General features: G+C 48.5%; 2 protein-coding genes across 2 annotated transcripts; one reads left to right on the plus strand and one right to left on the minus strand.

Moving 5' to 3' along the window:
- Positions 1-5,703: 5,703 nt before the first annotated feature.
- Positions 5,704-9,816, minus strand: LOC121062519 (olfactory receptor 14A16-like). Its single transcript, XM_040542568.1, has 5 exons — positions 8,881-9,816; positions 7,910-8,048; positions 6,724-6,731; positions 5,911-5,986; positions 5,704-5,805 (listed from the first exon to the last, which is right to left on the minus strand). Exons 1-5 carry the CDS (start codon positions 9,804-9,806, stop codon positions 5,704-5,706), a joined length of 1,251 nt encoding a protein of 416 aa, XP_040398502.1. The 5' UTR covers positions 9,807-9,816.
- Positions 9,817-18,695: 8,879 nt separating this feature from the next.
- Positions 18,696-19,637, plus strand: LOC121062520 (olfactory receptor 14J1-like). Its single transcript, XM_040542569.1, has one exon. It carries the CDS (start codon positions 18,696-18,698, stop codon positions 19,635-19,637), a length of 942 nt encoding a protein of 313 aa, XP_040398503.1.
- Positions 19,638-20,417: the final 780 nt, after the last annotated feature.

Raw genomic sequence — 20,417 nt, forward strand, 5'->3', positions numbered from 1 at the left:
AGTCATGTGAGAGCTGAGGGAGGGAAGAGGAGCCTGGACAACAGAAATTAATGATTTCGTAGAGGTAAGAGGTTTCAGGTAATATTGATGCTGATTCAACACTGAATTAGAACATTGATGTAAGGCCGTTGCCATATTTTAAACAGTAATCTTAATCCCTAAACCTAAATGCTACTCCAACACCCTGACAGGAATCCACTACTCTACTGCTTGAACTCAAAGTATTCCTTGAAGCAAAACACAGCCCATAGATCTTTGCCCTTGCCTTTACTCTTTTGCTCACCCTAATCCCTGCCCTTAACACTAGCATTAAAATCCTCTATTAAACCTAGACTTCTAGGCAGACGTAAAACAAAAAACTATTCCACAAAGCTTGCCCCTAACCTAGCCACAGACCTGACACCCTAAGCAGAACAACACATTTGCTAAATTTCTAACCTGGAAAAGTGAGTCCTAGTCCCTAAGGGACTAGAGAGGTCAGCTCTACCTGGGTCTTCCGCACCAGCGAGAGGAATGTGACTGTGAAAGTGACTGTGATGTCACTTCTGTCTCTGCATTTCATACGGCAGCAGCAGGAACACGTCACAGAAAGGGACTATGAGGTCACTTCTGTCTGGAGTAGATGACAGGTCACCTTTGACTTCTACCTGGGATCTGTACTTTTTGGTTGACGTCTGCCAGTGGCCCTGCTAGGCCAGCAGAAGGCACCTGGTTGGCATGCTGACTGTGGGATCCCCTCTGCCTACATACCCAGGAGGATCCAGACAGAAAGAAGGTCTGAATATGGGTTGTCATGTCCTTTCTGCTTAAGTATATGACTGGACACCAGGAAGCACAAGGCTTGGTTGTGTCCAGCCAAGAACCTGCAAGGCCAGCAGCAGGCCCATGGCTTGGAAGATGGTGGTTGGCTGACAGGACGCAAGAAGGCTGATGGGTTGGGATGCCTACTTTAGGAGTGGTTTCCACCCTGATGGAGCTTTCTTTGGTATTAGGAAAGAGCAGGAGAGAAAAACGGCCACAAAGTGCACCTTGGAAGGTTGGCACTGGCCATGAGAAGGAAGAAATGTCCCTCAAATAGTAGTGCTGTGTTGCCAGAGGTCAGGCCTTGGCCCTTCTGCTTCACTAAAACCAACCAAGACTTTTCTCAGCACAGTGTCTTTGCCTGTCTGTAATCATGGCCTCCAATTAGCTGCCCTAATAAGTTCCTTGGGAGGATTTGTTAGTAACAGCCCTCAGTGGGGCCCACTAATACTCCAAGTCACTTCAACTTTTCCTTCTGACTTTACTTTCTCAAGCAATTGCATCATTCTCCTTTCAGTATCTGAGCTTCATAGACTGAGCACCAAAATACACCACAGAACTCATTAAAATGCAGAAACTCCTAAGGAGCCCTATCTCTCCCATAGTTTTGTTCAAGTCTTCTAGACTTGTACAGCTAATTGGAGAGCTTTCATGGAGTAGTTATGGGGGAAGATTTCAAAAAGCACCTAATAAAAATCTTTTCTCATCTTAAAGGATGCATTTAGTTGAATTTCGATTTGGAGCATTATTCTCTAATCGATATTGATCCAGTGTGTCTCCTCTGGAGACCTGCATAGGGAGGAAAAGCAGACTCTTGAGGTCTGACACTTCATGGACAACCTTGTTCCTCACCACCCCAGCCCTGCCATTTCTCTCATTGGCTCTTGCATCACTTTTCCTTACACCAGACTTCGGCACAGAAGTCTGCCTCTGGATGTTACAGCTTCTTGTCACCAGCTCTCATCTGCTTTCCTTAGAGACCTGGCTGCACACAGACGCAGAAGGGTTTCTTCTTATTTCAAAACAAACAACAGGAAAACATGCTGCAATTTTCCAAAAAGCAAAGCAAGAACCTCATCTTGTATGCCTCCTGAGAGGTTTACCTTCCCAAAAAGATGACTGTACAAGAAGTCTTTTATACTGACGGACAGGAAATTGTAAGTATTAAGATTAGCATTAAACCTTGTTGATATTAGTTCAATGATAAATGATGATGAGCTTTCTAAGGACACAATTAGACAGACTGCTGATAGATAAGCTGATAGACAATGCTGATAGACAAGCTTCAACTCCTGGAAGGTCAAAGCAGCAACTGGGTTTGCAAGGGTGGTTTGAATGATCCAGGACTAAGGGGAGGGCAAACCAGGAGAACCATGGGAAGTGCGTAGGTCCAGACAGGCAGCTGGAAAGGGGACATTCAGCATGGCAGATTAGCGAAGACAGGTTTTGTACCTGGAAGATGAGGGAGCACACCGTGATTGACAAAGCAATGACAAAGCATGTAGAGGTGAACATCAGTATTTCTTCTCCTACAATGACCTTAGATCCTGAAAATTCACATTTCTTCATGATAAAAACTACAGTGTCTGACATTTTACAGAGGGATTGAGTCATCTGAGATGATGAGTACTTGCTTTTTTCTTTAAGTACTGTGGAAATTACTGGGTATTCGGGCAGAGCTTTGCTGCCAGACCATAAGCGATCAGTGCCACCTCCAGAGGCCCCAGTGCATCTAAAGTAATTCCCTGGACTGGCAGCTGTCAGAATGAATCTTCAGGAGATCTGAGCCCTTTGGGGGATTCAGATGGAGCCAGGTGCAGTTCCCAGGGCACATTCACTGTCAGCAGTGGTCTTTGTCCATGAAACTTCAGCCCAGCCCAGCACATTGAAACCCGTTCAAAGACAAACCCCTTCTTCAGTGGGTTCTTGGGACTGACCTAAAGTTGAAATGGCCACTGGGAACCCAAGATACTCTCCCTTATTCCTAGTAGACTCCTGAACATCCATTAAACTGCTTGAGTCATCTGTGGCAAATTCTAGCTGAAAGACTTAAGAACAGGGCATTTCAAATGGCTGAGACAGAACCCATCAGCTTGCCCCACTTTGGGAAACTGTCCCCTTCCAACTATGGGTATGAAAGTGAAAAATGTGAAATGACCTGTCTGGTCAATGCACAGAGTAAGGGAAAGTCATAGGTATTGTGCTGCAGTGGCAGAAGGCAAAAAGCATTGCATTGTGCCTCAGACTGATCAAGGAGATCTAATCTTGTTCATCTGTGAGATAAAACAAGCACTCTAAGCTGAGTGAAGGATGTTGAGTTGTGGCCTAAAATGAAGAAGGATGTTGATCACTGGTGAAGCAATTCTTTCTATGGCGTCACAAATGTGCTTTACACAAGCACCGTAACACCTATATGTAATTTCCCACCCTGGCTCTCTCATCCTGTGGGGCAGGGGAGAGGGAGCTGACAGCCAAGGGACGCATTTGGGTGTGGTAGGTGGGGCCCAGCAGAGACAAAGATTCAAAGAAGTGCACTGGTGTGGTGGTTTTACGCGGGTGGGCGACAGAGTTCCACTGTGGCCACTCTACCACTCCCCTTCCTGAAGGGGGAGAAAATACAACACAAAGGGCTCAAGGGTTAAGATAAGGATGGGGAGATCGCTCAACAATTATCGTAATGAGCAAAACAGATTCTGAGGAGGGAGACAGTAAGATTTATTGCCTATTACTAACAAGCTAGAGTAGTGAGAAACAAACAAAAGAAACCAAAAACGCCTTACCCCCATCCACCCTCTTCCACCTCCTCCCCCCGAGCAGCACAGGGGAACGGGGGAATGGGGTTGTGGTCAGTCTATAGCACTTCGTCTCCGCTGCTCCTTCTCGGTCACTCTTGTCCCCTGAGCTGTGGGGTCCCTCCCACGGGATGCAGTCCTTGGTGAACTGATCCAGCGTGGGCTTCCCACAGGCAGCAGCTCTTCAAGAACTGCTCCAGATATGCCTCCATAGCATGGGGTTCATCCCTCAGGAGCAAACTGCTCCAACCTGGGTCCCCCACAGGCAGCAGCTCCTGCCAGGTCACCTGCTCCTGTGTGGTTTCCTTTCCACAGGCTACAGGTCCAGCCCGGAATCTGCTCCAGCAGGGGTCCTCCACAGGCTGCAGCCTCCATCGGTGCAGGTCCACCTGCTCCTCCATGGTCTCCTCCCTGGGGTGCAGCATGGAACCCTGCTCCACCATGGTACTCCATGGGCTGCAGGGGGACAGACTGCTTCACCATGGTCCTCACCACAGGCCGCAGGGGACATTTGCTCCAGCGTGTAGAGCTGGAATCAACTCCAGGAGTCTGGAATCGACTTCTGGAATCGACTGCCCCAGGGGTGGAAATACAGCCCTACCATTTGCAATGGACCGATCCAGTCTGCACTGGAACAAGGGAGAGCTCCTGAACTCCTGCACTACATAGATAACATTCTCGCGTGGGGCAACACAGCAGAAGGAGTTTTTGTGAAAGGGAAGAAAATAATCCAAATTCTCCTTACAGATGGTTTTGCCATTAAACAGAATAAGGTCAAGGGACCTGCACAGGAAATCCAGTCCTTGGGGGTAAAATGGCAGGATGGACGTTGCCATATTCTGATGGATGGTATCAACAAAATAATGGCTATGTCTCCGCCAACTACCAAAATAGAAACGCAAGATTTCCTAGGCCTTGTGGGATTCTGGAGAATACATGTTCCAGGCTACAGTCAGCTTGTGAGTCCTGTATATCGAGTGACTCGAAAGAGAAACTATTTCGAGTGGGGCCCCGAGCAACAACGGGCCTTTGAACAAATCAAACAAGTAATACCCCATTCAGTAGCCCTTGGGCCTTTCCGTACCAGACCAGCTGTGCAAAACATACTTTACACTGCAGCTGGGGAGCATGACCTCACCTGGAGCTTCTGGCAGAAAACCCCTGAAGAAACTCAAGGGTGACCTCTGGGGTTCTGGAGCTGGGGTTATCGAGGATCAGAAGCCAATTACACCCCAACTGAAAAGGAGATACTAACAGCATATGAGGGGGTTCAAGCTGCTTCAGAAGTTGCGGGTACAGAAGCACAGCTCCTCTTGGCACCACGGCTACCTGTGTTACATTGGATGTTCAAAGGGAAAATTCCCACTACGCACTATGCGTCTGACGCTATGTGGAGTAAGTGGGTAGTGTTAACCACACAGTGGGCTCAAATGGGGAAACCTAACCACCCAGAAATCCTGGAAGAGATCATGGACTGGCCAGAGGGCAGGGATTTCGGAGTACCAACAGAAGAGGTAAGTCGTGCTGAAGAGGCACCACAATATAATGAGTTGCCAGAAGACAGAAAGCAGTATGTGTTGTTCACTGATGGATCCTGCCGTGTGGTAGGGAGCCATCGGAAATGGAAAGCTGCTGTGTGGAGTCCCACACGACAAGTTGTGGAGGCCATGGAAGGGGAAGGCGAGTCGAGTCAGTATGCAGAAGTGAAAGCCATACAACTAGCCCTAGAGACTGCCAAAAGAGAAAAACGGCCAGTTCTGTATATCTACACAGACTCATGGATGGTGGCAAATGCCCTGTGGGGGTGGCTGCAGCAATGGAAACAGAGCAACTGGCAGTGCAGAGGTAAACCTATCTGGGCTGCTACCCTGTGGCAAGATATTGCTGCTCGGGTAGAAAACCTGGATGTAAAAGTACGTCATGTAGATGCCCCCATGCCCAAGAGCCACGCAACTGAAGAACATCAGAACAATGAAGAAGTGGATCGAGCTTCAAAAATTGATGTGGCTCAGGTGGATCTGGACTGGGGATGTAAGGGTGAGCTGTTTGTAGCTCCATGGGCCCATGAAACATCAGGACATCTGGGGAGGGATGCCACATACAGATGGGCTCATGATTGAAGGGTGGACCTGGCCATTGAGGCCATCACATAGGTTACCCATGATTGTGAAACATATGCTGCAATCAAGAGAGCCATGAGGGCAAAATCTCTCTGGAACAGGGGGAGGTGGATAGGGTTTCAATATGGTGAGGCCTGGCAAATTGACTACATCGGACCACTCCCACAAACCCGCCAAAGCAAATGGTACTTACTCACTATGGTAGAAGCAACTACTGGGTGGCTGGAAACATACCCCGTAAACCATGCCACGGCCCGAAACACCATCTTGGGTCTGGAAAGGCAAGTGTTATGGTGTCATGGTACACCAGAGAGAATTGAGAAATGACAATGGGGGTCATTTCCGAAACAATCTTGTCACCTCCTGGGCCAAGAGTCATGGCACTGAGTGGGTGTATCACACCCCTTATTACCCACAAGCCTCTGGGAAGGTTGAGAGGTACAATGGACTGTTAAAGACTATGTTACAAACATTGGGTGCTGAGACGTGGAAACAATGGGACATAAATCTATCAGAAGCCACTTGGCTAGTTAACAACAGAGGGTCCGAAAACCATTCTGGTTCTGCTGAAATAAAACCCTACACACAGTGAAAGGAGCTAAAGTCCCTGTAGTGCATGTAGGATGGGGAAGGTGGTGTGGGTTGTTCCTGCCTCAGGAAAAGCAAACCCAATTGTGGGATTGTCTTTGCCCAAGGACCGGGGTATACCTGGTGAGTGATGCAAAAGGATGGAGATATCAGGTGCGTGCCTCAAGGAGATTTAACCTTGGGAGAAAACTAATCTGTAATCTAAGTTACATGTTGTAGGAAGACACTGCAGGATCAACGACAGGTCAGCTTTGCAAGGAACTGGGCAAGTGCAGCAACGACTCAAGCTAAGCTGGTGCTGGCATCCAGATATCCAACTCTGCCTGCCCTGAGTGACCACTTTGGAAGATGAAGACTAAATCATCACCAGTTCTTATGAACATTTTTTGAGAAAGACCTACAGAATGAAAAGATGTACCTACCTATCAATCTGTTAAAGGACAAGGAACAATGGTTATGAGAATACTTAAATACTAAAGTATGTGGCACCTAAGAGTAACACTAATGTTATGGAATAAGGGGTGGAGGTTGTACTGGGTCTGGCTGAGATGGAGTTAACTTTCCCTACAGCAACCCACACGGTGCTGTGCTGTGCACTTGTAGGTAGAACAGCACCAGTATCACACCAGTGTTGTGTCTACTGCTGAGCAGTACTGGTAACGCATCAGGACTCCCTCCAACCCCTAAGAACCAGCAGGCTGGGGGTGGGTAAGAGGTGGGGAGAAGACATCACCAGGGCAGCTGACCTAAACCAACCAAAGGGATATTCCATACCATATGATGTCACACTCAGCAATAAAAGGTGGAAAAAGGGACGGAGTCAGGAGGGGTGGGCTCGTTATGAAAATGTCTGTCCTCCCGAACAATGGCTACACGTATTGAAGCCTTGCTTCAGGGATGTATTCAAGCATCATTTGTTGGTGGGAAGTAGAGAGTAATTTCTTTCCTTTTTCTCTGTGCTTCCACACAGCCTTTCCTTGGTGTTGTTTGGTTTGGTTTTGCGTTGTTTTTTGTTAGTTAGTTAGTTTGTTTATTTGTTTTCCCCTGTAGTTAAATTATTAATTTTTCCTTAAAAATAACTGTACCTTAACAATTATTTTTCCTTTAATTAAATTATCCTTACCTCAACCCATGAATTTTCCTTTCCTTTCCTTTCCTTTCCTTTCCTTTCCTTTCCTTTCCTTTCCTTTCCTTTCCTTTCCTTTCCTTTTTCCTTTCCTTTCCTTTTTCCTTTCCTTTCCTTTCCTTTCCTTTCCTTTCCTTTCCTTTCCTTTCCTCTTTCCTTTCCTTTCCTTTCCTTTCCTTTCCTGTCTTTTTTCTTGTCTTTTTTCTTGTCTTGTCTTGTCTTGTCTTGTCTTCTTCCCCTCCTCTTCTGAGGAGAGGGAGTGAGAGAGCATTTCTGGTGGAGTTCACATACCTAGCAAGGTAAAAACACCACAAAAATAAAAATAATTTTTAAAAATGTTTCAGAAAATAATATAAAGAACAATAATAGCAAATGGTTGTCCTCACTTTTTTTGAAAAAAAAAAACAACAACTCTGAGTCCTGTAAGGATTGTGGGTCCATTATTAATGATGAAGAAGTATGCATTGAAATAGTTTCCTCACTGCATTCTTGATCTCCTTCTTAGTCATGCTGTAGATGAAGGGATTCACTGCTGGAGGCACCACCAAGTACAGAAATGACACCAGGTTCAGGGGTAGGGAGGAGATGGAGGGGGGCTTCAGGTAGGCAAACATGATGGTACTAAAACACAGGGAGACAATGGCCAGGTGAGGGAGGCACGTGGAAAAGGCTTTGTGCCGGCCCTGCTCAGAAGGCATCCTCAACAGGACCCTGAAGATCTGCACATAGGAAACCACAATGAAAACGAAACATCCAGCACCTAAATAGACACTAACCAGAAGAACCCTAGCTTCCCTGAAATAGGTGTCGGAGCAGGAGCGCTTGGAGGAGTGCTTAAGTCTATCCTAGCCGAAACCAGAACCTGGGGTCATATGCAATTCACCTTGGAGGGAACAAAAAAGGAGTGGGGCTGTTTCTGAGACCACTTGAAGAAGGTCCTGTAACTCAGACGTATTGCTGTTAGAGCAAAGGTGGCCGTTCAGAGCAGACCATGTTATTCAGGCTGTCCACCTTGTCAGCCAAGGGTGCTTGCACCATGTGACTCACTCTGGGCAAAGAGTGGGCTCTGTGCTGCTATCTGGCCACCGGGACTGCTCCTCCATGTGGCAGCTGGGCTCTTGGCCCTGAGCACCTCCTGTATGCTGGCACTGCTCCCCCAGCTCTAGAGAAGATGGGAGGAGATGGCAGCTGAGACCAGTGAAGTTCTCACGGCTTCTTTATTGTTTTATCCACACAGGAATCTTTGTTCTGTAAGAATATAAGATGATTGGGTGAAAGTAAATAATAAATAAAACAATTAATAGACAGGATACCACAAATAGAATTAAATCAATGTCACAAGTTCAAGGAAATAATAATGATAAAAATAAAACAATATCAAGCTATTGTATTAAGATATATTTTTTTAGATAACCTGTTTGTCCCGTTAGTATTATAGGCACATTATTGATACTGAAGAAGCATGCATCCAAAGAGTTTCCACAAGGCATCCTTGAGCTCCTGGTTCCTCATGCTGTAGATGAGGGGGTTCACTGCTGGAGGCACCACCGAGTACAGAAATGACACCACCAGGTCCAAGGATGAGGAAAAGTTGGAGGGGGGCTTCAGGTAGGCAACCATGGCAGTACTGAGAGTCAGAGAGACCACGGCCAGGTGAGGGAGGCACGTGGAAAAGGCTTTGTGCTGGCCCTGCTCAGATGGCATCCTCAGCACTGCCCTGAAGATCCGCACATAAGAAAATGAAATGAAAACAAAACATGCAAATGCTAAACAGAGACTAACTATAAGAACCCCAGCTTCCCTGAGGTAGGCATTTGAGCAGGAGAGCTTGAGGATCTGGGGGATTTCACAGAAGAACTGGTCCACAGCATTGCCTTGGCAGAGGGGCAGGGAAAATGTATTGGCTGTGTGCAGGACAGCATAGAGAAAGCCACTGCCCCAGGCAGCTGCTGCCATCTTGGCACAAGCTCTGCTGCCCAGGAGGCTCCCGTAGTGCAGGGGCTTGCAGATGGCAACGTAGTGGTCGTAGGCCATTACGGTGAGAAGACAATACTCCGCTCCAATCAAGAAAACAAAAAAGAAGACCTGTGAAGCACAGCCTTCATAGGAGATTGCCCTGGTGTCCCACAGGGAATTGGCCATGGCTTTGGGGAGAGTGGTGGAGATGCAGCCCAGGTCAAGGAGGGCGAGGTTGAGGAGGAAGAAGTACATGGGGGTGTGGAGGCGGTGGTGGCAGGCTACGGCGGTGAGGATGAGGCCGTTGCCCAGGAGGGCAGCCAGGTAGATGCCCAGGAAGAGCCCGAAGTGCAGGAGCTGCAGGTCGCGCGTGTCTGCGAATGCCAGCAGGAGAAACTCGCTCACAGAGCTGATGTTGGGCATTTGCTGCCCTTCATCAAGAAGACTGCCAAAGAAGAAAAAAATAAATTGACTGTTAGGGGAAATTCCTGTGAGCAATACTCATTTCTTTCCTCATTGAAACCTTCACATTGCCTTTCTTTTCAGGGAGATCTTTGTCTCTCTCCCTAGCTCAAGCCATGCTTTGTGCTGGCTCAGTGTCCTGTACACAGCAGCCACCTCTGCCCATCAGCCCCCTGATGGGCAACTTGTGCTCCAGAGCAGTGGTAAATGTTGTTGTTGTTGTGGGGGCAAACCTCAGCCAGAGGTCACATCCAGGAGGGCTGCTCTGTCTATCCCCTGGTGCCCAGCTGCTGGCTGCTTGCAGCACTCAGCTGGGAGATGGCTGCACTCAGAGGTTGTGCTGAAAAATCACCTGGGCTGTGCTGGGAGAAGAGGGCACCAGCTCCAAGTGCAAATGGAAAAGCCTCCCTTTTAGCACAGCTGTGCAGAATTCAATGACAAGTACATGGCAAGAATGCTGATTCGCAAGGGCAGATCAAGGGAACTTGGACATTGTCAAGACCCTCAATTATCCTCCGCCGGAGCTCTGGCTGCACAGGAGGCAGCTCCTGCCCTGGACAATGTGAACGTGGCAGCAGAGCACAGGGAGCCTCCAATATTCTCCTTGCCATTACAGAAGCTGTGCGAGGGAGGAGAGGAGACCAGGAGATGCTGCAAGGAAGGCACCTGCACTGCAGGGAATCGCAGGGTGGGAGCAGCTCCCTCTCACTGCCTGCCCAAGTCCCTGCTGCCTGCAGCTGTCCCTGCCAGCAGCTCTTTTTCTATCCCCACCCCTCCTCCCGTCCATGCTCACAGACTTCATTCCCCCTGCTGTGTGCCCAGCTCTACCCTGCAGACACCTCCCAGGGATGGGGACAGCTCTGGGGACATCTCCCTTCCTGCAGGTCCTAACGAACAGCTCAGAAAACCCCTGGTGCAGTCTGTAAGCAGAGAGAAGGGAAGGAATATTCTCAGGTTCATCACTAACCTGTTTGTCTCAGTTCAGTGCAACAGGAAGCTCAATCACCTGTGGAAATCCAACCACCCCATTAACACAGAGCCTGCCCCAGAATCAGAGCAGGAAAATGTAGGCAGAGACTACAGAATGTGCCTTCTTTTTGCAGGCAGCCCCTGCCCTGCCCTTCCTCTGTCCAAGCCCCTGGGCTCCCCAGGCAGGCTGAGTGCTGAGCCTGGCAGGCGGCAGAGGCCCTGCCCCGCCACACAGCCCCTGGGGTACAGCAGGGACCCTGCTCTGCACCACAGCCATGGGCATCCCTGCAGGTGCCCTGCAGAACCTTCTCCTCCACACTGCACAAGCCATGAGAGACATCCTGGCAGCTCCTGGCCAGGCAGAGACATCCTGGATTCAGGAGACCCTTTCCAGGAACCTTCCCTGCACTGTCCTGAAGCCAGAGACTTACCATGTGCAGAGCTATGAAGATTCTCCTGCACTGAGCTCTCCTCTGCCCGCACCCTCCAGGCTGCCTGGAATCCCTTTCTGCCTGTGTCTGCTGTGGTCAGAGCCCCCAGCCCTGCTGCGCTGTGCAGAGGAGCTGCTCCTGGGCAGAGCTGTCTCTCTGCACCAGGGCCCTCTTGCCAGGAGCTCTCTCTGTCCCAGGAGCCCGGCCCAGCTCAGCACCAGAGGCCCAGCGCAAGGCATTGGAATCACCCCTCTGGTGGCTTTGGTGATGAGCCCATGAACCTCAGGCACTGAGAGACAATTGAAGAAATCTCTCAAGAAGTCCAAGTGTGATGCAAGTTTCGTGCAGTGTCCCCCTGAGGGCCAGCACTGACACAGCCTCCCTTGGAGCTTGTTAGAGCAGAACATTGGAGGCAGTGAGGACAAGTAGACAAAGGCAATGTGAAGGTGACACTGAAGTGTAGGAAAATTGGATGTGTTTTCACCAAGCACAAGGGCCAGGCCTTGACCGCCAGCCCCTAGGAAGGGAGATCCTTTCCGTTCACACCTTGCTCAGGGCTCTTCCTGGAGCAGTAGGAGATGGGGATGTGCATTGCCAAGTGCAGGAGAATGGTACGACCCCTGTCTGGTTCATGGGTAGGGAGGGGTAAGGAGGCAATGAGGCCCTGGTGCTTTAAAGATAAGCTGTCTCCTCATGGGTGTCAGTGGAAGAGACAACAGCCAGAGCCATGGACACAAAGATCACGCTCTTGTTGGGACTTTCAGCCTTGCCAAAGTCCTTGCTCCTCTCTATACCAGACTGTCCTAGGGACTCCCAGACCTGCAACTTTTTTCTTGCTGGCTGTAAACCCTTGACCGTGTGGTACCACACTGGATCTGAGTTGAGTCTGATAACTCAGATTTTCTTGGTGGCCATTCCCCTCGTAAGGCATCTCTGTAGGAAGCTGGCCTGGTTCCTGGTGAGCAGCACCACTACTCGTATGGCATCCCTCGTGGTGCCCAGGCACTCCTCCTCCTGGGCATTGCTATCTAAGTAGGGTCCCAGTCTGCCCTCATGTGTGGGGTTCCTCTTCCTCCAGTGCAGGACCAGGACTCTTCTCCTTGCAAATGTCAACAGGTTTCTGTAGGCAAAATCCTACAGTTTCTCAGGGTTTCCCTGGACTGATGCTACATTGTGTCAGGTGTTAATGTCTGCAGGCAGATGATTCACCCTGATTATGCTGTCTCTCACAAGACAACAACAACAGGAATTGCAAGACAGTTTGGCCAATACAGGAGTAAGTAGTTGAATGGAATTGCAGCACAGACTCAGAGAAGAGTAGGGGATGGAAGGCTGCCCAATTCCACTTTTTCTGTTCTTCCTTCTCATGCATGCTGTTGTTTTGTCTGGAACTGCGTCCTATATACAAAACACTGCACCATACCAGCTAGTAGGAAGAAAATTAAGTCTATCCCAGCCAAAATGAGGACAATATCCACCCTATATTCCATACCATCTGCATCATGCTCAGCTCCAGTACTTTCCAATTAATCACCACCACCTTTTCTCTTTTGATATACACACAGAGATATCATGCCCTTAGTCTATGGTTGTCCTGATGTTGGCTAGGATTGAGTTAATTTTCCTCCTAGTAGCTGGTATGATGCTGTGTTTTGGATTTAGCACGAGAAGAATGCTGATTACACACTGATGGTTTAGTTGTTGCCCGGCAGTGGTGGGCTGGGGGTGCCTGAGAAGCTGTGGGGGACAGAACCAGGACAGCTGACCCCAAGTGGCCAAAGGGATGTTCCATACCGCATGACATCATGCTGAACAATCAATATGGGTGGCTGGCCAGGGTAGAGGGTACCACTGCTTCGGGACAGGCAATCATCATGATGATCATCATCATCATTGTTCGTATTATTTGCCTTCCCTTTCTGTCCTATTAAACTGTCTTTATCTCGACCCATGATTTTTTTTATTTTATTTTATTTTTTATCCCCTCCTCATTCTCTCCTGCATCCACTGGGGATGTAGCAGGATGTGTGTGTGAGTGAATGGCTGTGTGGTGCTGATCTGCCTGCCGGGTTAAACCACACTCTTTTTGGTGCCCAACACGGAGCACAAAGTTTGAGTCAATGACAGATCTGACCACAGCATGTTAAAAGGAAGCTGTTATAAGCATTATTTGATTTTAATAGTTGCTGATCACAAAGTTGATTTATTTATTAATCTCAGGTCTGTTGTGCTTGATTTCAGAATTGTGTCGTATAGAACATTACTTACTGTATGTCTCCCCTGCCATGCTGTTTATCTTTTCTGATGGCTGGTTTAAAATTATTCTTTTGAAGTATTGTGTAACACTGGCTTATGATATGATAAAATTCTTGGTCATGAAACTAATCTGGTACTTGTACTCAGCATTGCCATTACCTCCATACCTTGGGAACCATCTCTCAGAAACTATTACGAATTACACTCGTGACCTTTTATCCTAAAGGAAACCAAGCCATGGGGGAGACAAGGGGAAGACACTTTTACCCACTGGTTCACTCTCCCTTTCTCCTTCACCTCCCCATTCTCCTCCAGGCTAGTTACAATAGTACTTCACATTTTTGAATATCCTTGGGATGGTCAAACCAGCATGTTCCTATTGTGATGTTTCCTGAATGTGTTTCAGGTTTTGTTTAATGTCAAACAATCACTTAAGAATGCTATCCAGAGATCTGTCTGGAGTCAGGAGAGTTAGGAGTGGCAGGGAGTGTGGGAGGATATGGGCAGGCACCTAGAGCAGTGGACACCTCCAGCGCTTTGGAACTTCACCTCTGAGAAAGCACAGAATACTAAAAAAAAAAAAAAAAAAAAAGTGAAATGCTTGAAAAAGTGGTTATCACCCTGGAATTCCAAAGAGACACAAATCACTGCAATGTGCAGGGCCTTGACCTGTGCTTAACAAGCCACAGTCAACACCTCCCCAACCCCTGTGACTTTTCCTGCAGGCACACACCAGCCCCTGTGACAAGTCCATCCGCGAGTCCAACCCCTGTGAAGGGCCCAGCAGCCACTCCAAACCCTGCAACAGGTCCTGCAGCTGCTCCAGCTCCTGAGACAGGCCTAAATTTAAACCGACCACAGTGATAGACCCTATAGCCACTCAAAAACCTGCAATAGGCCCTACAGCCACTCCAACTCCTCTGAAAGGCCCTGCAGCCAGAGCAACTCCTGTGTTGGGCCCTGCAGCCACTCCAGCCCCTATGATGGGCCCCATGGCTGGGCCAGAGAACCAACCTCTGCCAGTATCGGTTGCCTCTACATGCAAGAGAAAACAATGGGTCTGAAAGTCAGTTTTTCTTTAGAAAGGAAAGAAACTTCTACCCGGACATGAAAGGAGGAACAAGATGAGGCAGGTTTCTCCAAAGCTGGGCCATCATGGAAGCAGGAGGACAAGGAAAAAGAGATCATATAAACATCAGAAACCAAGTGATCCCTTTCCCAGTGTAAGCTATGAGATATGGGAAATTAATTCAGCCATCATCTTGGTGAGTATGTTGTCAGCTGGCTCCTCCATTGCTGGGAGAACAGTGCCAATAGCCTGGAATTGGAAGACAGGGAAGCCAAGCAGCCCAAATCCCCATCTAGGGAAGGGGTGATTAACAAAGCCGTTGGAAAAGGACACAAGGAACTTAATCCTGTCATGCTTGAAGGAAAGGTATCCCTTCAAGAAAGATCTTGTATGTCAACCAGGAAAGTGGACCAACATGCAGAGGGCTGTCCGGTACCTGAGGGAATTAGCCATGCCGAAGGCGATTAGTAGAAACTTAGACAACAAACAGCTATCCAAAGATCCAGATGAAGTCAAATACACATGACCCATATGGCAGAAGTTTGTACAGAGCACACCATCATCATATGCCTACTCATTGGCAGTAATGACCTAGAAAGACTAAGAGGAACCCACAGGGGATGAATTGGCTAGCCAACAATGGCATTACAAAGAAAGTGTCTCTTCTTCCCTATGGGCCTGCATCTCATTCAGAGAGAAACTTTCTCATGAGATGCAAGAACTACAAGAGAATACATCTTCCTCCCCACCTGCACGAACCAATACCTCAACTATCAGGTGTAAGCATCCCTCTGCTCAAGAAAGTTGATATAGTGGGGGCATACTATGTGCCACCCTGTGGTTTGAACTGTGTGACCATGGAAAGGCCATGAGCAAATGGGATGCAAAAATCTACCTCGACCCTAGAGGCATGGATACATGAAGCGCAAGGAAAAACATTAGCAAAAAGGAGTTCTGAGAAAATTGCTGCTCCAGTTTCTAGTGGGCAGTCCTCCAAACAGAGTAATGAATACTATGAGCAGGACTAGAGGGGCCCAGCCTCCATCCAGGGGGAGGAAGGGGAAAATTGCGTGTCTTGGACTTTGAGGATTATTGGCCTGGCACATCAAACCCAGGAGTTAACTGTATTGGAGTCTGAAGTGAGTCTCACTGGGAAGGAGTGGCAAAAGCAACCCATTGGGACTGACCTGGAGGGTCTGTGCAACCTTGACATAGACTGCTTCAGGAGAGGGTACTTCAAAGATGTAAAAGTTTACTGGTGGGCTTTTGGCATAGCTGCCTTGGAGACGGAGGACAGGGAACAGTTGTCTACCTGGTCCACTCTTTCACAGGACCCTTCTGCTGTGGAGCTGCTGATGGCCAATGAACAGCAGTTGACAATCACTACCTCAACAGGGCACCTGAGGCAATATTGCATTAACAGAGACTCCCTGATTCCCATGCATGAGCTGCTTCATTGACTGGAGAGCCAAGGAATGATGAGCAACACTTGCTCAACTTTTAATAGTCTCATATGGATAGTGCAAAATTCTGATGGTGAGTGGAAAATAACGGTGGACTTCTGTGGCCTGAATGAAGTCACAACACCGCTGAGTGCTGCTGTGCCGGGCATGCTAGAACTTCATTCAATATGAACTGGAGTCAAAGGCAGCCAAGTGCTATGCCACAATTAATATTGCTAATGCATTTTTCTCCATCCCTTTGGCAGCAGTGTGAAGGCCACACTTTGCTTTCACATGGAGGGTCGTCCTGTCCACCTGGAATTGACTGCCCCAGGGCTGGATGCACAGCCCTACCATTTGCCATGGGCTGATCCAGACTGCTCTAGAATAGGGGGAAGCTCCTGAACACCTGCAATACCTTGATGACATCACTACATGGGGTAGCACAGCAGAAGAAGTATTTGAGAAAGGGAAGCAAATGTTCCAGATCCTTCTGAAAGCTTGTATTGCCCTAAACCAAAGTAAGCTCAAGGGACCTGCACAGGAGATCCTAATGCAGGTTGTCCAGATTCAGGGGGACCCCTGCTTGGGGAAAGGTAGACCATCAGTCAGTGTGTGATGAGCAATTGCATTGTGCATCACTTGCTTTATACATATAATGATAATAAAAATAAAATTTATTATTTATTATTAGTATTGTTACTGTTATTACTATCTCTTCATTTTCTGTCCTTTTAAACTACCGTTATTTCAACCCATTGTCTTTTGGGAGGTGGGTGTGAGCTAACATCTGTGTGGTGCTGAGGTGCCTAACAGGTTAAAGCACAACATGTTTGACAACCACAGTCCAACAGCACAAATCACATTTTAAAAAATCAGTCTCTGACATCTACAGAGAGGATCAGTCAGTGATGAATTCAGTCTGCTTCAAACACCACACCCCAGGAGAGACTTAAGGAGCTGTCAGCCCTGAGGCCTTGGGGACACCTCGAGGGAGCCTAATGGCACAGAGCTAGCAATCAGGAGTTGGACTCGATGATCCTTATGGGTCCCTTCCAACTGAGGATATTCTATGATTCTATGATGCCATGGTCGGGTGCTGTGCTGCTGAGCTGGGCCAGGCTCCTGGGACACAGAGAGCTCCTGGCAAGAAGGCCCTGGTGCAGAGAGACAGCTCTGCCCAGGAGCAGCTCCTCTGCACAGCGCAGCAGGGCTGGGGGCTCTGACCGCAGGTGGCATGGGGAGAGGAGAGAAGGAGAGAGGGCTTGGAGGCAGTGAGGAGTGCAACAAGAGAGGGCAGTGTGTGGCAGGACAGATCTGCAGACTCTTGACACTGTGAGTGTCTGGCAGCAGGGCAATGCAGGTGCAGTTGCCAAAAGGGTCCTCTACATCTGGCACATTAGATGCCTGATACAGCATCTGTCCAGATTGTTCTCTCTGTTTCTGCAGTGCTTTAAAGAATGGCATTTATGAGGGGGCATTTCAAGAGGAAGATCGAGGCTTGATTTATCTGAAGGGTAAGGATTTTTCTGCAGTCTGTGCTTTCAGATTCCTGCAGTGGATGGGAGGCAGGTTTCATGGTAATGGGTTGTCAGGATTGTACAGGAAACTGAGACTCCTGAAGCATTGCACTGAGAAATCAATATGTCAGTGATGAAATTTGTAAAGTACCTTCCCAAACCTCATCTCACAGACTGCACCAACATCATATTGTGGTCCTCTCAGGTTTGATCCAAGCTGATCTTTAGGAGCTACAAGCCTCCTGTCTTTGGGAGGTGTCTGCAGGCCAAAGCAAAGCACAAAGCATTTGCAATGAGCATGAGCTGTGTTCTCTGCAGCCAGAGCTGCAGCAGAGGAGGGTCTGCTGAGTGCCTGTCTGTCCCTCCCTGGCCTTGCCTCCCCTGGCAGCAGTACGCTGGCATTCCTCCTGGCTTCTCCAGCTGGCCGTGCTGCTGCTGTTCTTGTTTCCAGGCTGGCTGGGGATGGGGGTTTCACAAGCCCATGGAGTGAGCCCTCGGTGTGCTTGGGGGAAGGGGAGTACAGGGACAGGGTGAGGGATCTGGGTATGTGTGCTTTGAGGCTGTATTCTTCTCTCCAAAGAGACACCAGCACAGGGCTGTTGACACTAGGACTGACAGACAGACTCGATGTGCTCTCCAAAGGACACTGCACTAAGGACAGCGTCCCTTTGATGATAAACAACGTTTTACTTAAGTACAATAGAAATGCTTAGGATTTATGCCTTCTAAACAACCTTCAGGTGTGGTGGGGCAGCTGGAACAAAAGAAACAAAATAGAAATCACCATATAATCTTTACCACTTGCTTTAGGGCAGGACTGACTCCCGCATTGCCCACAGAGAGCCCGTGCTCTCAGTGGAACCCTCAAGCAGCATCAGTCAGAAGCCATGAAAGGGACCTGCCAAAAGTCTGAATGGAAGTGGAGAAGCCACTTGGGAGGGATTAAATGAATTGGGATGGATTAAATTGGAGGGAGGGATTAAATGAAAAATGGAAAAATGAAAAATGGAAAAATGAAAAATGAAAAATGGAATGAGTTTTCCTCTGAAATGAGAAATGGAGGCTTAAATGAAAAATGCAAATATTTTTTCCAAGATAACTCTGTTGTAAACTATCAGTGTTTTTCTGTTCCTTGGGCAGGACCCCATGCCCAGAAACAGCAAATGGCCAACAGCAGCTCTGTGAGTGAGTTCCTCCTCCTGGCATTTGCAGACACGCGCAAGCTGCAGCTCCTGCACTTCGGGCTCTTCCTGGGCATCTACCTGGCTGCCCTCCTGGGCAACGGCCTCATCCTCACCGCCATAGCCTGCGACCATCGCCTCCACACCCCCATGTACTTCTTCCTCCTCAACCTCGCCCTCCTTGACCTGGGATCCATCTCCACCACTCTGCCCAAAGCCATAGCCAATTCTCTGTGGGACACCAGGGCAATCTCCTACGAAGGATGTGCTACACAAATTCTCTTTTCACTCTTCTTGGTTGGAGCGGAGTATTCCCTTCTCACCATCATGGCCTACGACCGCTACGTTGCCATCTGCAAGCCCCTGCACTACGGGAGCGTCCTGGGCAGCAGAGCTTGTGCCAAGATGGCAGCAGCTGCCTGGGGCAGTGGCTTTCTCAATGCTGTCCTGCACACAGCCAATACATTTTCCCTGCCCCTCTGCCAAGGCAATGCTGTGGACCAGTTCTTCTGTGAAATCCCCCAGATCCTCAAGCTCTCCTGCTCAGATGCATATCTCAGGGAAGTTGGAGTAGTTGTATTTAGTGTTTCTGTATTATTTGGTTGTTCTATTTTCATTGTTATTTCCTATATTCAGATCTTCAGGGTAGTGCTGAGGGTCCCCTCTGAGCAGGGACAGCAGAAAGCCTTTTCCACATGCCTCCCTCACCTGGCCGTGGTCTCTCTGTTTATCAGCACTGCCATGTTTGCCTACCTGAAGCCCTCCTCCATCTCTTCCCCATCCCTGGACCTGGTGGTGGCAGTTCTGTACTCGGTGGTGCCTCCAGCAGTGAACCCCCTCATCTACAGCATAAGGAACCAGGAATTAAGGGATGCTGTAAGGACACTGGTAGAATACACAATTCTTCAGCATATTCACCTATAATAATATGCCTATAATCAGAAATCTCAGTTTTCTCAGAAAGCTTTTACATACTTTTTTATTATTATCTACCTGTACTATTATTTTCTCTATTTTTTCTGATTTATAAAATATTACCCTTAGCCTCCTACTTGTTAATGATTTACCAATAGAACCTGGCTTCCTGTGTAGATAAACCCAATAAGGAAGTCATCAGAAATTCACTGGTCTCAGCTGTCATCTCTTCCCATCTCCTCTGGAGCTGGGGGAGCAGCCCCAGCACGCAGGAGGGCTCAGGGTGAAGAGCCCAGCTGCCACATGGAGGAGCAGCCCCGGAGGCCCTCGGGGCTGCTCCTCACTGCCCGCTGGGCTCTGCCTCTCTGCTGCCTTCGGGTCGGGTCTGCTGCTTCCCTGGAGCCATGGCCATGGCCAGCAGCAGGACGTGGCCTTTTCACTGCTGCTCTCTTCTGGCTTCCACATTGTTCTCTTGTGCTCTAGTTTTTTTATGTTATCCCTAAGGTCTCGTGTACTTTGGTGACAGTCCTGTGGTCTCTGCACTGACATCCCTGTGGCTGCAGGCAGCAGAAGGCAATGTGCAGCCCTGGGTCACAGCTAGCCTCCCTGATAGCAGCACAGTTACAAAAGTGGCTGCTAAGGGCAAACCCAGAAGCCTGGACACCTTCTCCAAATGTCCTATCAGGAATAGAGCCAAGGGGTTTCTCCCTGCTCTTCTGTATTCTGGAGTTCATCGTGGAGTGAAGGACACAGGCTGAAAGTACTAGTACTAGTACTAGTACTACTAGA

The sequence above is a fragment of the Cygnus olor genome, chromosome 31, assembly GCF_009769625.2.
Source record: "Cygnus olor isolate bCygOlo1 chromosome 31, bCygOlo1.pri.v2, whole genome shotgun sequence".
NCBI lineage: Eukaryota > Metazoa > Chordata > Aves > Anseriformes > Anatidae > Cygnus > Cygnus olor.

What these genes read in the sequence shown, in the direction of transcription:
- LOC121062519 (XM_040542568.1), bottom strand. Translation starts at nt 9,806, where the DNA reads ATGCCCAACATCAGCTCTGTGAGCGAGTTTCTCCTGCTGGCATTCGCA. An exon ending in TTTGGATGCATGCTTCTTCA is followed by an intron (nt 8,049 to 8,880) that starts GTATCAATAATG and finishes CCTGTGTTTTAG; the next exon opens with TACCATCATGTTTGCCTACC. An exon ending in CAGTAGTTGCTTCTACCATA is followed by an intron (nt 5,806 to 5,910) that starts GTGAGTAAGTAC and finishes CCCCTGTTCCAG; the next exon opens with AGAGATTTTGCCCTCATGGC.
- LOC121062520 (XM_040542569.1), top strand. Translation starts at nt 18,696, where the DNA reads ATGGCCAACAGCAGCTCTGTGAGTGAGTTCCTCCTCCTGGCATTTGCA.